Source organism: Vombatus ursinus, unplaced genomic scaffold (genome assembly GCF_900497805.2).
Source record: "Vombatus ursinus unplaced genomic scaffold, bare-nosed wombat genome assembly UNPS02005459.1, whole genome shotgun sequence".
In the NCBI taxonomy this organism is placed as follows: Eukaryota; Metazoa; Chordata; class Mammalia; order Diprotodontia; family Vombatidae; genus Vombatus; species Vombatus ursinus.
The window spans coordinates 4,592,492-4,614,360 of record NW_020945237.1 but is presented as its reverse complement, the minus strand read 5'-3'; the positions used below and the strand labels follow the sequence as shown (position 1 = coordinate 4,614,360).

Below are 21,869 nucleotides of genomic sequence, written 5' to 3'. Positions count from 1 at the left end.
TTCTCTGGGCCTTAAAGAACATAGTAACTTCCCAATGCAACTAGAAACTTTGGCTATTAGTGATTTCATGCATTTCATAAAATTAGTTCACATTATAATTAAAAGAAAATAAAAGTCACATGTGTTATGACACAGTCACTTTGCCCACCTGCCATGTCACTCAGACTGGAGTTGGAGGAAGGAACTAAAATGGAGAATTTAGGGCACATGTATCTCTCAGTCATGAATGGACCACATTTGCTATTTGAGTGTATTTATATATTTGCAGACTTTGGGAAGAGGGTATGACATGATGATGGCCCAGCCAGTAGGTTCGGGTGAAGCAGTCCGGTCTTTCCTTGGATATATACCCCTTCCACCTGGCTCTGCTCCAGGACTTCTCCAGGATCTTCTAGTTCTTCTTGAATTGATCTCTGTGACTTGTCCTAGGACATCAGGAGGGTTATGTCTTGATTTGCAAGTGAATTGGATTTAAATGAGACAGCTACAATGACGACAACAACAACCACGGTGACTTAGAGGGTGGTAAGAGAAACAGGTTGGTTCTAGACCATTTTGAGTATTGAACTACCCTTTGAATGTGGACCACATTCCTAGGAGGGATTAAATGTGCTCTACTAGAGAGAAGAAATAAGATTCAGGAGATAAACTCTTAGTGTAAGGAGATAAATTTCAGTTCAATAGAAAAAAGAACTTCCAAACAATGGAAGTGTAACCAAAAGTTCAAGCCTGGGCATTTGCATAAAACTCTTCTTCAGTGCAGAAAATGATTACTCAGTGCTTTAGGGTAGAACTAACAAAAGCTCAAAAGAGGAGAGTCCTTTTTTTTTTCTGAGTTTTGGGTTCAAGAGAAGACACATGTAAATTCAGAGTCTCGGAAAGAAGTCCCTAGGAGTGAAAAAGGCTTTGGAAAGAAACCAACATGGGGCAGTTAGGTGGCACAGTGGATAGAGCACTGGCCCTGGATTCAGGAGGACCTGAGTTCAAATGTGGCCTCAGACACATAACACTTAGCTGTGTAACCCTGGGCAAGTCACTTAACCCCATTGCCTGCAAAAAAAAAAAAAAGAAAAGAAAAAAAGGAAACCATGTAGCAAGTGTCTCCAAAGCTTCCCTCAAAAGGAATGGTCACTTGTGAAAGGAATGATCTCTCTGTCACTAAAATCTTCAAATGTGGTCTAGTGGACCATATGTTAAGGGTGAGGCAGACAGGATTCATGCTTTGTATGGAGATAAGTTTAGGGGATTGTTGAGGTCCCTCCCAACTCTGCAGCACTGTGATTCTGGGCATCCAGAGTTTTCCTAGAGACAAGAATTTAACGGCAGCAGGAAGTGAATAATAGTTTTTCTCGAGACCTTAAGAAATAATGACTAATTTATATGTACTCCAACATATTTCCATGACTCAGATGATAAACTGTACTCATTAAAGTACAATTTGTTAAATTTGAGAATTATTTGTTGATCTATAAATGTAATTTTGAAAAATCATTTTGAGGGACATGTCTTGGGCAAGACATTTTTTTATTCAGAAAATGGAAGTCTTTTCAATGTGTCAGATCTCCCATGTTTGTGCTCTCTGACGCTTTCCTCCACCTAACTCAGAATTAGGTTCCTGATTTCAAATCAGCTCTTTTGGAGATCTGCCATGTGGCTCTGGGCAAATCACTTAACTTTTTTGTGATTATTTCCTCATCTATAAAGTGGGGTTAATAATACTGACCCCCCCCCCAGTGTCCTGTTTTGGTGTGAGAATCAATCAATGCTTGCAAAAGCACCTTGAGACCTGTGAATAAAAGGCTGAGAAATGGAAACAATGATTAATTTTAAGAGGTAAGAAACAGATCAGCTGGAGGAAATCTTATCCATGTGTGTTTTTGGCTTTAGTGATACCAAGCAGAGAAGGCAGTGTGTAAGCTGGACAGGAGTTTGAGCACCTGCTTATTTCTAGTAATAAAAAAATTAGGAAGGCTGCTATTCTAGACACATAGAGACTAAGTGATCTGCTCAATTTCCTTTTTTATTTATTCTGGGTTGGATCAGGCTTGCAAAATATTGGCATACTTTCTTACTCAAAGGTAATATATTTTTCTTTAAAATAAAATTTCAGTGTAGCTTCACCTTCCTAATCAGAAACTTGGGCAAGATAATGATTGTGAATAAATGATTTTGAAAAAAAAATCAGTAACTTATCCTATAACTAAGGCTACCCAGATTGTTGAGGCATGTTTTACAACCTCTGCCATCAAACAGTTTTGCTGTTACAATTCAATTTTAAAAAATTGTTTTCTTCTTTGTGGCCTGAAGGTGTGACCCTGATTCCTCACAGGATATATCAACAAGGTACAATCACTGACCTTGCTAATGAGTCAGATGCTGGGCCTTCTGGTAGACCTCAAATCTGATGTCAGAGGGACCAGCCCAGGAAAGATCAGAGTAGATCATCACCAGGCTGGTTCCAGGGTCACGAATCTTCATCATAGCAAAGACTAAGGCTCTCTGAAGCTAGAGAGGAATTCATAGCATCATAAGACCATAGGTATAGAGCTAGAAAGAGTCTTGGAGATCATTGGGGCCAACCTCCTCATTTTACAGGTGAGATAACCGAGTCCCAGAAGGCTCCAGTGACTTTCTAAGGGTCACACAACTAATAAGTGTCTATGGTAATATTGAAACTCACGTCCGGCTAATTCTAAATCTTGCCCTCTATTCATCATGCCATGCTGAATTTTGCCACATTGTTAGAGGAAAAGTGGATAGTGAAGAAATTACATATTAGAAGCCTTAAAGGAATATCTTCTCATCTCTAACCTTTCCACTACATTGATCCTTCTCTTTGTCTTTCTTGGAGCTACAACAACTGCTTTCCCTCTTGCATTGCCAATATCATTCATCAATCACCAACTGTTAAGCACCTGTTGTGCGCCAGGCACAGTGCTTGGTTTGGGGGCTGTGAAGATAAACAAAATGAAATGGCTCCTGCCCTCAAGGGATTTATATTCTATCCATCTATCCTGCTGTTTTCCTTGAGTTTCCTTGAAGAAACAATGAGAAATAGATGCCCATGTCATCCCTACAGTTCACATGCCAGCACTGTGCTTCTCTTCGTGTGGTGTCTCCCCTAGCAGAGAAAGAGCAGGTGAAGCTTTGAGTCTGCATTCCCAGTATATCACCGCATACTGCTCTCTTTCTTCTTCATGGGGCCATTTAAAACATACTTAAGGCCTTCCTTGCTTGTGTATGTATTTCCAGTGCTTAGCAAATACTAACTGCTTAAAAAATGTTCAATCTATATATAGAATGCTGGACTTGGAGGACATACATTCAAATCCAGGCTCAGACACTTAGAATTGTATGACCCTGGGCAAGTCACTCAACCTCTGTTTGCCACAGTTTCCTTATCTGTAACATGGAGATACTAATAGCATCTACCTCCTAGGGCTGTTGTGAGGATAAAACGAGATAATATTTGTAAAGCACTGTATAAATACAAGTAAATATTATTATTATTACTATCTATTCGCCTATTATGCTTCTCTCTACCTATCAATCATTGTCTCCATTTATCCCAAAGTAAGTGCTATTGAGCATGCCTTTAGATAATAAGATCATCAAACAAACAAAAACTGGTAAAAAAAAAAAAGAAACAAACAAAAAAAAAAAAAAACAAGATCACAGTCATAATCAAGAATCCCCTCCCAAGAAGTTAGTATTATGGATTCACAGGTGGCAAAACTTATATTCTGCCCCTCAAGAAATAGCTTCTGCATATATTTTTGTGAAAAGTTGAACATAGAAAATTTGCCAGATATAGAGATCCTTTTTCCAGTGTGGTCACTGTCACTTTTTATCTTTTCTCCACCAGATCTCCTGGGTTAATCCTTTCTACACAATCTCTGAACTTTCAGCCCCTCTGATACCTTCAGGAGGAGAATGAACCTTTCATGTCTTTCCTTGCTGTTTTATTCTCGGTGAAAATGTCATTGACTTTTGAATCAGGGTTCAAAACCCACCTTCGATGATGACTATCTCTGTGAATTGAGGAAGTCACTTAATCTTCCTAGGCCTCAGTTTATCTATCTGTAAAAGGAAGGGACTAAGGTCTCTTTTAGCTCTTTATTACCTTATGATATCAGTCTCTGCAAAATATCTCTGATGCCAGCAACTCTAGCCCTTCATCCACTGAAAAAAAAAAATCAGGCCCTTCTGTGTTGACCTCTCTCCATATTAACTGGATTAAATCCACAGTTGTCTTCCTGCCATACAAGGCCTTTATAATGTGGCCCTACCTTACTTATACAAACATCTACCACTCCCCAACATAAACTCTTTGTTTTCTTGGTATCTATCCTCTCTATTCCTTCACTCCATTCTGGTCAGCTATAACTATTTTTCCTTGGGATTACTTGTGATCTATATGATGCCCACACTTAGAATTGGTTCTTATTATCATAGGAAATACATGGAAAAATTTTCAACTTTCACAAAGTTATTAAAGAAAAGATTGGAATTATTTTTAATGATGATACCTTAATGATGGTAACGTATTAACAGTTTCTAAAACATGGCCTTCCAAATTCAACACCATGTCCTATATGGGGTCTGACCAGGGCCTAGGACAACTGTCCAATCATTTCCTTTTTTCCTGTGCACTATGCCTTGTAAGATCTTAGTAGCTTTTTATGACTGATTACAATCCACCGAAATCATCTTTTTTTTTTCTTTTTAAAGGAATGGCTATCTAGGTATTCCTCCCTCATATTTGTCTAAGAGAGTCTTTTTTTTAACCCAAGCATAAAATTTTACATTTCTTTCCATTACGTACAGATTTATACCTGCCCTATATAGGAGATGGCACATGAGTTTAGTTTTAAGAAAAGAAAGATATTTGAGATAAAGAAGTGAGGACATATTCCAAACATAGGGCAAAGAGGAGACAGATTATGAAGACTTTATATTTCAGACTGAAAAATTTATAGTTAACCTAGAAGAAACAGGGAACCAATAGTAATAAATGTGGTCAGATGAGATTTAGAAACCGACTTTTGTCCACTGTGTGATAAATAGGACATGGAGAAACATGAGGTAGGCATATTAATCCAGAGGCTATTGCGGTATTCTAGCAGGGAGGTGATGAAAGCTCCACTTGAGTGGTGTCTGTTTCAAAGGAGAGAAAGGGATGGATACTAGAAACATAGTGGAAGTTGAATTGACAAGTCTTGACAATATTTTGGATATGAGATATAACAGAATAAGCAGTTGAAGATGGCATGGAGTTTGAAACCTAGATAACAGAAGGGAAATAAAAGTCAAGGAGCTGGGCCTTCTCATCATTGTTCAATATCTTCCTCTCATCCATCTTAAGGAGAAATCCTATATCTTGTAAGAGCTTTCTTTTGCTCCCAACATTAAAATAAAATAATTTTAGCTTTCCTTATGCTGATGAAAATAACAACCCCCCTAAAAAGGGGAGTAATTTATGAATGAATCGACACTTGGTAAAATGGCAAAAATCCAGATGTTGCTTCAACTAATGAAACAAAACCATCAGGTCCCATATTAAATCAACAAAACCTAAGGGACTTTCCTGCAAGCTGGGCATTAGTGGAGTTGTGCCAGTATGGGGCAAGCATCCCTGGCTCAAACTTCATTGATGATAATAGGCCCTATATAAGAAAACTTTATCAACTCATTACCTCTCTCCACAGTTTCTTTGTGCTTGGGGCAAGCAATAAGATTCCTGGGAGAGCTGGCTAAATTATATTTAGCATTTAGACCTTTGGTATTTGAAATTGTGTATAAACAAAGATGGAGAAGGGATTTATCCTAAAGGTTTTTTGTTTGTTTCTTTTAAGCCACAGTTTTCTTTACTCCCACACATTTGTGTGCCTGCCAAACAATACTAAACTAAGCATGATGTGAACATATAAATCAGTCCTATAAAATTAATCTCTATTGTTTGTCATCGTTTCCCTTTTGAGTCACTGATGATAGATGGCTCAGTGTGACCAAGGTGGTTATGGATAGGGCAGTGGAAGATTCATGGCTGGAGATGGCTATTAAAATGTAAAAGCTGTATTCCATAACAGTGTATTTCAACACTAATAGGACTTTAATAGAATTATCTCTCAATGTCTGTTCTACTAACCTTATTACAGGAGCTTGAAGCTTGTCACTTTTATATTTAATGGAAAAGGATCGAATTTTATATCACTTGCTCTATGATTTCCCATCTCCACGCCTTTGCATCTTCATATTTACTCGATCCGTCTCTCTACTTTTCCTTTTTGCTTAGAATATACTCCCTCCTTTCTTCACTTCATAATATCCCTGGCTTCCTTCATAGCTCAGTTCAATCTCATCTCCTACATGAAGTCTTTCTCGACTTTTCCTCTCCCCAACTATTTGTGTCTCTCCCAGAAATGTGCCCTGTATTTTACTCTGTATATCCTTGTACTTGCATGTATACATGCTCCTTTCTTGAATAGAATATAAGCTTCCTGAAGGTAGGGATTATTTTGCTTTTTACTTTGTATCCCCAGTGGCACATAGTAGACATTTAAGAAGTGCTTGATTGACATTTAGATAGGCTCTGATTGGGAAAGTGAGGAATGGTAGATTTTATATAGTTATCCCGTCAGCTGCTGAGATTCCACAAGATGAGATATGTAGTAGAAGCTAGACATGTTCAAATATTACTTTTGGCTAGTTTTGAGAATCATTCTTTGGGGTTCTGTGAAGAATAATGTGTATGTATATATGTGTGTATATGCATATATATGATGCTATACACATATCCATACACACATATATATATATATATATGTGTATGTATGTATATACACACATCCTTTAAAAACAAGGTTGTTTGGGCCTCATACAGGGAAGTGCTGCTAAATGTTTAGCTGATTCTCCCCACCCTCCAAAAAATGTATGTTTGACACACTTTCAAGTTTAATCTGCAGTATTAATATTTTCTTCATCATTTTCTCAAATTCATACAATCAAAAAGGTAAGTCAAATCCTGATTTGTGGTGTTTCCTGATTTCCTAGGTGGAAAGGCTCACACTGAAAAGTTAACAATCGGCTCTCACAGCTCATTGAGCTGGCTGCAGCACACCCCTGGCTTCCTATCACTGGGGTGATAGCATAAAGAATTGTTCACTTGTTTCAGGTATTGTTTATCCTTTGGTTATATTTTCTAACCCAGGCTAAATAATATCCCTTTTCAGTGGTTAACATGGTAGAGTAAAAAAAGGCCCAGACTTTGGAGCCCAAAGATACGGTCTTGAGTCAGCACTACATAGAATTACAGATTTGGAGGTGACAGGAACGTTAAAGGCCATCTACTCCAATTTAATTTATTTTTTGTCATATGAGAAAACTGAAACACATCAAAGCTAAGTGATTGATTCAAGATCTAGATTCTCATTCTGACTCTATCACTCCTAGACCTGCCATTTTCTCACTGGGAAAATAAAGGTGCTTCACTAAATGAATTCTAAGTCTCTTCTGGTTCTGAGAGTCTATGATTCTGCCTTGATGAAGCCTTACATCTGTATGATTCAAGGGTCTAATACAAAAGCCATATTCCCAGAATGAATGATCAGGTTAAGCTTAGAGATCTGTTTCTAAACTCATAGAATGAGTTTGACCTTTCCATCTTTTCCTGGTACATTGTGTCTATCTATTGCTTCTTCTAGTTGATTGGTGTGAAAATGTGAAAATGATGTTAATTTGGAAAGACATGGGGAAAAATTGGGCCTGCCAACAGAGTTATTATTTATTAGTTAAGTATTTTAACTTGTGGAGAGATGGGGATAAATCAGAGCTTTCAATGGAATATTTTGGAGGAAGAAATTGGAGCTGGCAGAAAATTTATTTTATTAATTTTTAATGGGGGATAGTTGAAGAAGAACTGAAGTTTCTCAATGAGAAGAGGGTAGATGGCTTAACTGGGGAAAGTCACAGGGACAAAAAAGAAGTCACCAGAATCACCATTATTAGTATTAGTAACTCTTGGGGGAGAGAGAGAGAGGCATAGAAGGACCATTAAGTGTAGAAACAACTGGGCACTCTGCAGAAGGAAAAGGCCGACAAACCTGAGAAGAGAGAGAACTGACCAAAGGCTGGGATTTGGGCCCAACAAAGTGACAACTAGGATCACAGAATCTCTGAATTGAAAGGGATTTCCATGACCATTTAGTCAAAGAATTCCCTCCACAAAATGTCTGCTTAAGTGTCATCTAGCCTTTGCTCAAAGACCTCTGATGAGAAGGAACCCAATACTCCCCTCTACTCACCCCCATCTAACAATGTGCCCCCTTCCAATTTTGAACAGTTCCGATTGTGAAGAAGGTTGCTATTCTGCCATCTTTTTAATTTTCACCGGTTGCTTCTAATTCTGCTTTATGGGGTCAAATCAAATGATGCTACCATCGTAGCAGCATGGATTTAGAGCTGGAAGGGGTCCTAGAGGCCATTAAGACCTCATCAAATAGCTCACTGACATAGCGGATACAGTACTAGAATTGGAGTCCCACCTCAGATGCTTACTAAGCTATGTGACCTCAAGCAAATCACTTACCCTCTCTTTGCCTCAGTTTCCTCATCAGTAAAATGGGGAGAATTTTAGCATCTATTCACAGAGCTATTATCATAAAATCAGATGATATATGTAAAGCACTTCGAAAATCTCAAAGTGACTATAAATGCTATAATAACAATAATTATTATTATCATTTCCAACCTACTCATTTTACAGATGAAGAGAGTGAGGCTGGGAGAGATTAAATGCCTTACCCAATCATTCTTTTATTAATTTTTTTTTCTATTCCTCATTAGGTAACATATTTCAGATGTACTTCTGTTTTCTAAAATAAGAGAATTAAAAAATATGAATATCATATTAGCATTTAACTTCTTACAGGGTTCCTCCATTATTTTTGTTAATAATTTTATTAATAAATATATAAATAATTTTATTAATAATAATTATTATGCCAAGCATTACACTGGAAAAGGAGAGAGGGTAGAGAAGAAGATCTGTATATAGATTAGCCTTTATTCTTAGAAAGACATCAAAACAAAGTTTCCAAAGACATAACTGATATTTCCATTCCTCTTTGAAAAAATGTCTGAGGTGTCAAAATGAAAAATGCTACAGAAAGATCCTAGATAAGGGCTACCCTCTGGAAAGCTATTTTTGAAGGAAGCATTTGGTTTCTTGGCCTGCTCGTAGCTGCCAAATGTTAAAGAGGAGTCTGCTTCCCCCCCCCCCCCGCCAACCCCCACTAGAAAGTTAGAACAAAATTGGTGAAAAGCCCTTTGACAGTTGATCTATCTCAAGACAGGATTAAGGCCACATGGAAGTGGTCTTGGGGCCAAGAAGAGAGTATGCAAGGAAAGAATGCTGGATATATAATCATCAGACCTGGATTCAAATTCTAGTTCTGGCACTTGAGTCAGTCCAACCCCACTGGTTGAAAGCCAGTAGGGGCGGCCGTCAGAGAACTATAAGGCAAGATGCAGGGTCTATCTGGGTAATCCTCATCAAGTCCCCTCACTTTTCTGGGTCCCCTATTTTCTTCAACTCTAAAATGATTAAGTGGGTTTATCAGAGGTGTCAAGCTTCCTGCTTGTTGTTATCACTGACAAAAGTAAGGAAAGCAGCCTGAAACAGATTGAAATGTAATTGGGAAATGCTTAACAAAATAAATAAAAAATACAATACAATATAGATAATGTGAATTTGTGGTTTTCTAAGTCAGTACGCTACCTGCGGGGATTTGTTTCTATTTGAGTTTGATACCACTGGCTAGATGACCTGAGGATCCCTTCTATCTTTGTATCTATAAACCTGTGCGAAGATACCAGCTGTTTTCCCACTGTCTTAGAAATCAAACCAAGCCTAGTATAGAGAAGCATATTTTTCATTTCTTATGTCTTACAAAATCACAGATTTAGGGATCTTAGAGGTTATCTAGTCTAAATATCTTATTTAACAGATAAGGAAACTGAGGTCCAGAGAATTTAAAGATATACTCAATGTCATCCAGCTGTTTAGTGTTCACACTCCTAATTTCTTTCATGTCCAAGTCCTCAAACACCTGTTTGTAAACTTATGAGAGTGATAATTTGATATTTTTTGGTTTCCTTTCCTTCTCTGGTACCCACCCTGCATCATTAGAAGGGAAAATGCAGCTATTTTTTTTCCTTTCTATTCTCAGAGCCATTCCCTTTGCTTTGTTGATTACCATTCAAACTGTCAAGAGAAGAAATGGCATCCCTCCTCACTCCCTGCCTCCCACAATACCCTGCTTACTTTCCACACTGCTCTCTATGACAGGTAGAAATGGTTTCTGTTTTCCCAAATGAATGTGTGCCCCAGAGTACTTTCTAGCGACTGCCAATCCATTACAAGTGTCAATAAATGACATTTTTCAAAAAAGTTGAATGTTTTTGCAAACCATTAATGTTTGGGGTATCTCTTCTAATGGGAATGAAGTTGCCATCATCATAATATTGTTTGTTAGGAGAAGCAATGTGATTTAACAGAAAGAGTCCTGTTCCTGGGCTCAGGTCCCAGTTCTCCTACTTCCTACTTATGTGACCTTGAAAAATTCAATAAAAGGTTATTAAACTCATAGGCTCAGACCTGAAAGGGACCTTAGAGGCCATCTATTCTAATGCTTTTATTTTAAAGATGAAAAAAAATAAAAAGCAGAAAAGTTAAGTGACTTTCTCAGTCACACAGGTTTGAGTTCAGGTCTTTTGATTCCAGATTCAGAACTTTTCCCCCAAATCACACAGGGGCTAAGCAACAGGAAACAGAGAACATCAGACTATGAATACATTTACCCTAGATTAAGAGGTCAGTCCAACCCGTAATTATCCCTCAGTGATAGGTAGAGGTGGCTGGCACAGAACAATGAGGCAAGACACAGGGCTGGCACTCACCATGGGAATGATTCCTCTGGGGCTATCCCAGAAGCACACCCAGTCTCCATGTTGATAGCAATGGGGGCAGGATATACTGCTAGTGAGGGCTCTGGGCCCACCTAAAGACAATGCTATAATGAAATATGTTTTTTTAAGCTTCATATCAAATACACAGGCCAACTTTTTATTTCTACCAGTTCTTTCTTTCCTGAAGGAGGTGCTAGTATATTTTTTTATGTTATACCATCAGGCTGACACCACCATTTCCCCTGTGGCTACTCTCTGTTCTCTGTAAACTCTCTTGTCATGAATTTCCACTATCCTTCTCACTTTAAAAGGTTCATGTTTATACCTTATTCTTTCTGCTGCTTTAGTGGCAGTCTGGGATTCCGGGCATTGTCATTTGACAATTCCCCATAAGTTAACTCTCTCAAGGAAGAAGCTAATGTTCTTTAAAGGTTTTGACCTTTGTACTCCAGGTAGGGAATAAGCCACCATAGCACGATTATTTCATTTGACAGCCAGGGGATTCTGCTATATCTGGATGCCCATCTATTTTCTTTAAATTTGTCCTTGGAAATAAAGAGAGAGTAAATGCTTACAGATTGCAGGGAGAGTCTTAAACCTCTCTGTTTGGGTTAAGAAAGACTGACCTTCAAATGCACTGCAAATCTAGGGCTGAGCCCAGAGCTAAGGGCATGGTCATTTGATCTTCGATGGAAACCTGGTGACATTTGGGGTTAAGCATGATTATCTGTGCTTAGTGGAGGACCAAGAGGTGGAGAGCTGAGCAGGAAAACAGTGCTCTAGAATGTAAATACTAAGCCATCTTGGCATAAGAGACAAAAACAAATCACGTTAAACACTTTGGGGGCTATTTTAACTTGAGCACTGTACTGAGGCCTGTTATCTGAGTTCTTTCACTCATCTCTTCATTTTTTTTCTGAATTAACTTTAAGCAATTGAAGTTTCTTCCTCTGGCAAAAAGGGATGAAAGGAAGTAGGAAAATATACATTCATTGAAGGCAAGAACTATTTTTGATTTTGCTTTTATATCCTTGACATCTACTGATAGTTTATACAGTGTAATGCACTGTGTACATAATTATACATATATTCATATGAAAATATATGTATGTGTAGATATATCTATATATCTATCTATATATAAATCTATGTTTGCATATGTGTGTGTCTATGTACTTGGCTTGGACCTTTGATTTTATTGATTCAAAGAACTATTTGTGAAGAAATTTATTGTATCAATGGAAATTAGTATACACTCTCTATTCTTAGTTTCCTGAGGCATTGAGAGGTTAAGTGACTTGCCCAGGGTAATACAGCTAACAAGTCAGAGGTGAGATGTGAACCTAGGCCTTCCTGACTCTGGTGCTGGTCAGGTTTCTATCCACTGTTCCACACTCTGACTGTCATATAGGGCCTTGCGAACCATAGGAACTTAATCCATGTTTTTTTGGATTGCTACTCATTCAGGAACAGGGCTTGGAAGAAATCAGAAAACCATGGTTTTATCAGAAAACCATGGCCATTATCTTTAATGTGAGAAGATTCATAAGAATGAAGGGGAGGGGGAAAGCTGATTCCTGAGCTCTTTATAGAGCTTGGGGACAGCTCTATTAACCTCTGTCTGAACTTCAGAGACTGGTACTGCCTACTGGAAGTAGAATGAAGAATGACAGTGAGAAGTAAGGAAAAAACCAAAGATCTTCACCCTTTTTGTTCCAAGAAAGCTACATAACACTCAGGCCAAAATGGAGGAGAGCAAGACTTTCAGGTTGAAGAACACACGTTATGGTCCTATGTATTTATTTACTACTTTTTTTTGGGTGAAGCAATTGGGGTCAAGTGACTTGTGCAGGGTCACACAGCTACTAATTGTCAAGTGTCTGAGGCCAGATTTGAACTCAGGTCCTCCTGACTCCAAGACCAGAGCTCTATCCACTGTGCCACCTAGCTGCCTCTTATTTACTACTTTTCATTTTTACTTTTCATTTTAACTTTTCTCCCCTAGAGACTGAAAGAATTAAAACAACGGGAATTTGCTCGAAATGTAGCTTCTAAGTCATGGAAAGATGAGAAGAAACAAGAAAAAGCACTCAAGCGGCTACATCAGCTGGCTGAATTAAGGCAGCAGTCTGAATGGTGAGAATGAGGTCATATAATACTTTAGAGCTTGGGTTTTCCTCAATAACATTATCCAACCAGCTCAAACCCATGAACACGGGCCATCTTAAACAGTACCAAATGATGAATGCTTCATGTGTATGTATATATAATAGGTAATATTTACTTAGCATTGATGTACTTCCAGATTTACAGTGCTTTGCAAATATTATTTTGTCATCACAAAAATCCTGGGAGATATATTTATCCCCATTTTACAGATGGGTAAACTGAGGCAGGCAGTGATGAGATGACTTTTCCAGGCTCACATAGCTGGTAAGTATCTGGGGCTAGATTTGAACTCAGATTTTCCTGACTCTGGGTGCTATATCCACTATCTAGGGGTGGGGGACTTGTGGCCCTCAAGTGTGTCCCTGAATTCAGTCAAAGGGCCACTTGACCTAGAGAGCCACATGTGGCCTCAAGGCTACAGGTTCCCCATCCTTGAATTTCTGCACCACCTAGCTGGCTTAATCCAGCCATCTATACACATACATGCATGCATATATATGTGTATGTATGTTATGTATATGTGTGCATGTGTCAGTATCTTTTGTTTTTTACCTCACTTTCATTTCCAAATATGTGTTTCCTCATTCCTTCTTCAGAGATCCCAACAGTACATGAAGTATCCCATACCCACAGTCTACTATTCTTGTAAAGAAGAGAGGGAAACATAATAAATACTTCTAATATTTAAAGTCTTGAAATGGATTACTTGTCATTTTAGGATTTTCCCTTCTGCTAAAACTATTCATTTAATCCATCCTTTAAGAAGAAACCAAAGAATGATTCTGAAATAATAGCATTTAGCTTATTAACTTGACCTAAATTTATATTTTCCTAGTATAAATTGAGTACTATAATTTACTTGGTTTATTTTATGTCATCAGAAAAAAATTGAATGGTAATATCTCCTTGATTACTCTATAAATTTTTTAACATCACTTTGTATTCACTCAGACCCTTGAATAAATGTCATTATCAATGGCTGGATGACAAACAGAGATGTAATTACTTCATTTACATTTTCCTCTTAGTGCTGGCTAAATTAATAATTACAAGGAAACAAAGAGTTATACGAATAAACCATTGCAACTAAGAAGTAGAGATTTTATGACACATCCACTAAGTATTTCAGAAAAAGGAAATTGTCCCCAATACCCTTTTAATTTATAGTATGAAATGTTTGTACCTATAAATCATTATGCAGAACACTAATGTAGCTAATTAATTTAGCACTATCAACCTGATAACTTACAAAACGCATGACACTTTCCCAGTAAAAAAGTGTTTCTTGCTTAAATGAATGGTAAGCAATCTTTGTAGTAAGTGACTTAATTATATCACCACTGAAGAGTAGTCAGATTTATTTCATAGGAAAATGTCTCCATTTTGAGGCATTCATTCTAAGTGGAATTGTAGTTATCTTATTATAATGTGTCATCACTATCTGGGACTTTTTGTCAACTTTTTATATACAAGTATTTATTTCTCTTGTCAAAATTTTAGTGGGTTTGGCCTGCATACCAGCTTTCAACCAATATCATTGATGGTTTTTTTATTTTTGTTTTTTAATTTTAACCCATGGCTTGCTTCATGGTCCTTAGTCAGATACATTTCTTTCAGCATGATGGAAGCAGAAACAATAACAACAACAAAACAATAAGAAATGGGGATTTGGGGAAAATATTCATTTGTAACATATTGTACAAAAGCAGTGGTATGGTTGCTTCTGGGCAGCTAGGTGGTGTGGTGGATAGAGCCCTGACCTCAGAGTCAGGAAGACTCATCTTGATGAGTTCAGATCCAACCTCAGCCTCTTACTAGCTGTGTGACCCTGAGCAAGTCACTTAACCCTGTTTGCCTCAGTTCCTCATCTGTAAAAAGAGCTGGAGAAGGAAATGGCAAACCACTCCAGTATCTTTACCGAGAAAACGCCCCTCCTCAAAATGAGTTATAATAGAGAATCAAACACAACTGAAACAACTAAACAAAAAACACAATATGGTTGCTTCTATGATGGTTATGCACACACCAACTATAGGACCACAGTCAGTCAATTTCTTCAACTAATGTTTCATTTATTGTGCTGCCATATTTTTTAATTCAGTCATTGTTTCAACAAACATTTATAAAGCATCCATTATGTGTCAGGAATCATTCTAGGCCCTAGGTACAAGAATAACAACCAAAAAAATTTGCTTATATGCGAGGTAGTATTTTATTGCTTATCTCCTCCCTCTGGAAATTTCTTTATATCTGTTTTTGCATATATTTTATTTATTATTTCTTGTGGTTTTGGTGTCTGTATTCTAGTTATTATTATTATTATTAAATATTCTAAAATTGAATCTAAAAACAAGAGAGAAATAGAACTGAGATGCCCCAAACTGCAAGTTAATTAATAAGCTGAAAAGAAAAATGAACAAGCCTTATATTCTTAAGATGCAATTCTTTTTATAAAGGTTCTTTTATTTCTTCTTCCAAGGACAACTTTTTTGAGTTCCCAGGAAATGACTTAAGAACTCTTTTCAAAGGCCCTGTTGTAATTCTGAAGATGTTCTATGAAAAAATGGAAATATTTTGTTTTTCCCTTGGAGCTCTAAGAAAAGATAAGATGGAGGCCTGGTTATCTTTTGTGTAGTGGGCTATTTTAAAAAGCTTTTAAAGGTAAGAGTGGAGGCCTGATGGTTGCTTAGAAGTTGCCATTACAAAGCAGAGGACTACAAGTCCTTCAGTTTGTAAGACTGAGCAAGTGATCTGTTAGAACAACTCTGGTTAACCGAAATAAGAGCAGTCCAATCCTTCCCTGAGATGATTGTGTCACTGTTCAAATTTCTATGGTATTGAACTTAATTCCTGAGTCATTGACACCATATTTGTTACATTTTCAGTGTGTCTGGAAGTGGGCCAGTATTTAAAGCACCAAGAGTGGCCCCAGAAAAGCAGTTTCAGCAAGAAGTTATCCCATTTAAGGATGGTAGAAATACAGGATATGTGAAGAGCTCTGTTCTCCTTAAAGGTAAAAATGTCCCCAGAAGCATTTCCAGCAAACAACGTCAGATTACACAAAATCGACGCTTGTTCCAAACTGAGAGACATTATTTGTTTGGGAGTCGGATATTACAACCACTTTCCGATGGCAGCAATCCCTGTCACAGGACGGGTGTCTCTTTCTCTTTCTCCAAAAAAGCTCATCTAAAATTGGAGTCCTCTGCATCAGTTTTCAATGAGAACACAGAAGAAACATGTGAGTGTGCCAAATCACCCACCCACAGAACAAAGCAAGCAACGGTGAACTGGAAGGGTTGTATGTTTTCAGATGGAGACATGGCACTCACTGGGGGGAAAGTAATAAATAATCCCCGAGGTCATATAGAAAAAATGATCTCCAACACTGTTCCCATAAGAACTAAAGTTTTAAAGGACAAAAATGATACTAATGATAGGATACTGCAAGATGCCATCAACATCCATTCCTCCATGTCCAAATCTCATATTCATCTTTCAGGTATAGATTTTAATTCTTCATTTAGAGAAAAAGAACATGGAAAAGAAATGAATGAGATCGAGGACTCTCTAAAAGGTCATAGCTATCACCTGTGCCAAACAAATACCTTTTGCACACCACAGAGTACATATAAGCACAGCGAATACAGGTTATTTGAATGTCTGGATGAATTTCCATCACCAACGGGACAAGAGCATTCGATTAAGCTAAATCCCAGCTCCAGAATGGAAAACAGAATAAAATCAATTGAAGAAGCAGGGACAGCTGAAAGAAACGTGGAAACTCTTGTAAAAGATACATTAATCCATGGAGAAGAATCCAAAGCATCACCTTTCCTCCATGTGCTCAGTAAAGATGGCAGCACCAACCTCCAGTGGCCAACAGAGCTTCTGTTATTTACAAAAACAAAACCCTGCCTCTCTTATGGCTGTAACCCATTGTACTTTGATTTCAAACATTCTGGAAACACAAAAGGAGCTAATAAACAAAACGAAAAGAATGCAGAATGCTGTATGGAGCCTTCTGGGACTAAGACAGAAAAGGAGAGCCAAGCCTCAGGTTTAATCAAAGATAAACGAATAGTGATACAAGAAGATAATCAGTCACTGAAACCAAAGAAGATGAAATGTAATCTAGATGAGAAATGTTCCCTGAAAAAATATCAATCAGGCCTCAATAACTCTGAGCCAAATGTGAATGAACAGGAATATAGTACAAATGATTTAAGTGAAAAAAATCCTAAAGTGCCTGCTTATCTTGCTGCCTCTAAAAAGGATTGTGTGGTAGAGAGGCATCCACATGAAACAGAATCTATGGGACCTTTGAAGGACCATTTGCAAGATTGCCAAAGGGTAACCCTGAACGATGCCAGTGAGGTCAAGTGTTTTTCTCCCTATGTCTCTAGGACTAAAAAACATAAATCTGCTACATGGGATACTCACTTGAGATACAAATGTGGAAACCAAGATCCTTGGACATTCAGTTCCAGTCCAGTAGAATGCATCAGTGATGCAAGTGATGGTGGGAAGGACTTCCATGGAAGTATGAATGAAAATCACCTTCAAGCAATCAGAGAAGCTTCAGAACGCAAAAGGAATGGAAATTCTGATAGGTGTTGGAAATCTTCCTCTCCAAAGTCTTCTCTGGACAGACAGTCTAGTTCTTCTGACATCTCTCTTTATAGCACAAGCAGCCACAGAAGCACTTGTTCAAGTCACAGGTCCAGTGAAAATGGCAGAGACACTTTGCTTTATGTGTGTAGAAAGGAATGCCACCCCAAGGAAGGGCACAAAGAACGGTCTAGGAAGCACAACTTTCCACTCTGTTCCAATGATGATGAAAGGAATAGCCATTTCCCATCAAAAAGTCAGAGAGGAGGAAACTGCAAACTCTGGAGTGGGTTTAGAAATGAAAAACAATCAAAATATAGGTATACTTACAACAGGGATAAGTCAAGGCAGGGCAAGACTAGACACCTATGTCTAGGCCCCAAAGCCAGTAAACCTTTTGGGGACCCCAGCACCCAAAGTTGTTTCACAAGACACTCTAGGAACAGTGACAGATCCTCTGAAAATCCAGGAATTTGGGACAGAAATTCAGGCTCTTTCTTAAGAGAGAAAACTGATTACCCAAACAAAGGCAGTGAGATTCAGGAGGACATAGAACATCCTCATGATTCTGACCTGGGAAAAGTAAACCTAGTCCAGTATACCTCTGAACTGATCAACTGGCCGCAGAAAGATGGAGACCGGGTAATTCCAAGGATCCCAGGGCTGCACGTTTCAGAAAGAGAGAAAATATCACCACCAGCCCTGAGGCTTTTGGATGGAACCCACCCAGAGAAATGTCAGGAACAAACAAACAAGGGTGAGGTCTTTTCAGATGGCTGCCAGATGGAAGTGGAGGATCCCTCCCAAAGTCACTTTGCAATTAAGCTCCCAGCACCCGTATATAGCCCACCAGTGTTTGCTTTGTTGGAAGAAACACAGAACGTAAGTACAGTTACCAAGAATAAAGGCAGTTTGATTCAAAGAAGTGCTGAGAGAGACAAGGATGAAGGATCACAGACAAAGCACGACGCTGCTTTGTCAGACACTGGTGATGAGAACTGTCTTTTTAAAGGTATAATTCAAATAGGAACAGACTATTGGTCCCCAAACATAAACATGAACACTGTTCAAGAACAATTGAACCTCTCAAGTAGTGGAACCCAACCTTTTATACAAAGCACTGACCCAGTACCAAATAATTTCCCTGGTGCTCTGCCTTCTATTAGATATTCTGGTGTTGTTAATTCAACAGAGACCAAAGAGGAACAAAAAATCTTAGAGCGACATGATGGAAGCATGGACATGAATGACGTAGAAGGGAACATCACCTCTTACTTGGACAGTGCTATGCAGAAGTGTGGGGAAACAGAAAGGGAAGTCTGCCACAAATCCATCTCCCCGCCTTTAACACAGCAACCCATAACATTTACACCTGAAGAAATAGACAAATACAGACTGCTTCAGCTACAAGCCCAGCAGCATATGCAGAAGCAGTTCCTGTCCAAACATCTTAAAGCCACAGGTCCCCCTGCCTTCTCCTCCACTGCTGTGATGCCATCGGTGCCAGTCCATCAGCACACGTCCATCACAACCATCCATCACACTCTTTTGCAACATTTTGCTGTCTCTGCTTCCATGAATCCTCATGGAGGACACCTCCCTATAGCTCACCTGCATCCCCTCTCTCAAACCCACTTTACCCCTATCTCATTTTCACCCTTGACTCCTGCCGTTATCCCTACACACCCCACGTTCTTGACTGGACACCCCCTACATCTAGTCCCTGCTACGCACCTTCACCCATCCCACTTAGCCCTCCAGCCACTGCCTCATGCTGCATTTATTCCAACTTTGTTCAGGCCTCACTTGAATCCAGTCGCGGCTTCGATCATTCATCTGAATCCGTTAATTCAACCTATGTTTCAAGGGCAAGACTTTTGTCCTCATTCGTGCTCTGGTCAAATACAGCAGTTCAATAGAGTAAAAGAAGTGTTGAATGTTTCTGCTCACTTGAACTAACAATTACCTCTCTATTCTGGGGGTGGGGGTTGCGTCTTAAGAAGAGATCGTGTCTACCTACTGAAAGATGTTTTGGAAATGAGGTATGTGATTGGTCAGAATAAAAAGTTGTTGGGGCTTGCAAATTGGCCAGATTGGGGTTCATGTATAAATATGGAATTACTAAGCATTTGATCATCACAGTTTTTTAAAATGAGTTTTTCACTTGAAAGAATAATACCATTAACTTTAAAATAATTTCTTCAAAAAAAGAGACACAAATGAGGAGGCAGTGTTATATTTTGGATGAACTTGCTAGGCATGGTATTAACATTTAAGGAAAAAAATATGGCAGCTGGCATATAATGAACTCTATATTTAACATGCCCAAGCAATTTCATTGTTTTGATTGAATAGAATACTCAGTCAAAGCAGCCAATCAGTTTAGTGACAACAGCAACAAAATGGTTCTTTGACTAAATGCCAAGTGTTGATTGGTCTCTTAAACCCAAATAGACTATGGATCTGTCTACACAGGCAAAGGGAAGTGGTAAATTAAAAAAAAAAACAATTCAGACAAGAGTGTGCATCTTTTGACAAATTGGTTGTCTCCATTGACTTGATTCCTTAGATTGCTGTTAACTCACCATCTTATGCCTATGTAGAAATATGCTGTATGCAATGGCAAAAAGTTGGGTCAAGTTCATTTCAGATTCTCTTCCATCATCCAAAGGCCCTAATATTTATTATTTTCTTATGAAAACAAGTTTTCATAGATAATTAGTACCTGATACTGCAGAAGTTATACAAAATAAATTATAATTGGTATAAAAGTGTGATAATTGTCATTCATCATAAGGAATAGGAAGATAGATAGACTTTTACTCTTCTATCTAGAATGCTAACAGTACTTACACAATTACCATCAAGTCATTTTTCAAACACAAAGGGAAAACAGTTTGAAAGGAATAATAACTTAATATAGTGTCAAAATAAGGTAAACCATTAAAATTCTGTTCCATTGTTTCACAATAAATATATAAAATATCCTGCTCACTGAAAGTTTCACAAATAGCATGACTACAAACCAGATTTTGTATATGGTTTTCAAGAGTCACTGGTCAAAAATAATTATTTCTATTCCACAAAATCTAAATTGTCCAATTAGGATTTGTTGTGCAATGGGAAGAATACTGGTCACAAAGTCAGAAATCAATCTATGTTCAAATTCCAGCTCATTAACTCTATGACCATAGGTGAGCCACAGGACTTTTCTGAGCCTCAGTTTCATAATCTGTAAAATAGAGACTAGATTATCTCATTAGAGGGGGTGTTTTGAAGGAGGTACTTTGTAAATTCTGAAGTATGATATAAATATGAGTTATCATTATCATCTAATGTTACCCCTTGTCAGGTAGGCATAATACCTGCAGCCCCCCCTTTTGCACTTAATAGTATTTTATTTTTTCCAATTGCTTGTAAAGATAATTTTCAACATTCATTTTTATATGATTTTGAGTTCCAAATTTTTCTCACTCCTTCCCTCCCTCCCCCTCCATCCTCCCCAAGATAGCCAGCAATCTGATATAGGTTATACATGTAAATCATGTAAAATATATTTCCACATTAGTCATGTTATGAAAGAAGAATCAAAACAAAAGGGAAAAACCCTATATCCTCTTTTTTAAACACATTTTGCCTATCTCATTTTCATCTCTGATTGTGTCATCATCCCTACATACCGCACATTCTTGACTGGGTACCCTCCCCACCCCACCTAATCCCCGTCACTTACTTTTACCCATCCCAATTAACTGCCTCATTCTACGTGTATTACAATTCTGTTCAGTCTGAATTTGAATCCAGTCACCGCTCAGATCATTCATCTGAATTCTTTCATTCAAGAGTAGTCAAAAGAACCAATCATCAGTTTAGTAACAACAGCAACAAAATATATCTTATTCCTTCCAATGTTCTTTGTATCACTTGAATGAAAGAGCACTTTGATGGAATCACAAATGAGAAATAGAAGTAATTACCCATTACACAAGCTACATGCAAGTGGATCCTGGAACTAGAGAAAGGGAAAGAACTTAAGGAATTGCTTTAGGTCATTAGATACATGGGAAGTTTCTTAAATGGGATAGAACTAGCCCTGAGAGGGAGACAAGGAGAAATTGCAA

The 21,869-nt window shown here is 38.1% G+C and overlaps 1 protein-coding gene across 1 annotated transcript in view; it reads left to right on the top strand.

Annotated features, from left to right (window-relative positions):
* Positions 1-19,707, top strand: part of ZNF804B (zinc finger protein 804B) — a 558,066-nt gene extending 538,359 nt beyond the window's left edge. The window contains exons 3-4 of the mRNA XM_027847826.1: positions 12,974-13,104; positions 16,023-19,707. Of these exons, the coding sequence (XP_027703627.1) occupies positions 12,974-13,104; positions 16,023-19,707 (3,816 nt within the window). The remainder of the gene's footprint in view (positions 1-12,973; positions 13,105-16,022) is intronic.
* Positions 19,708-21,869: the final 2,162 nt, after the last annotated feature.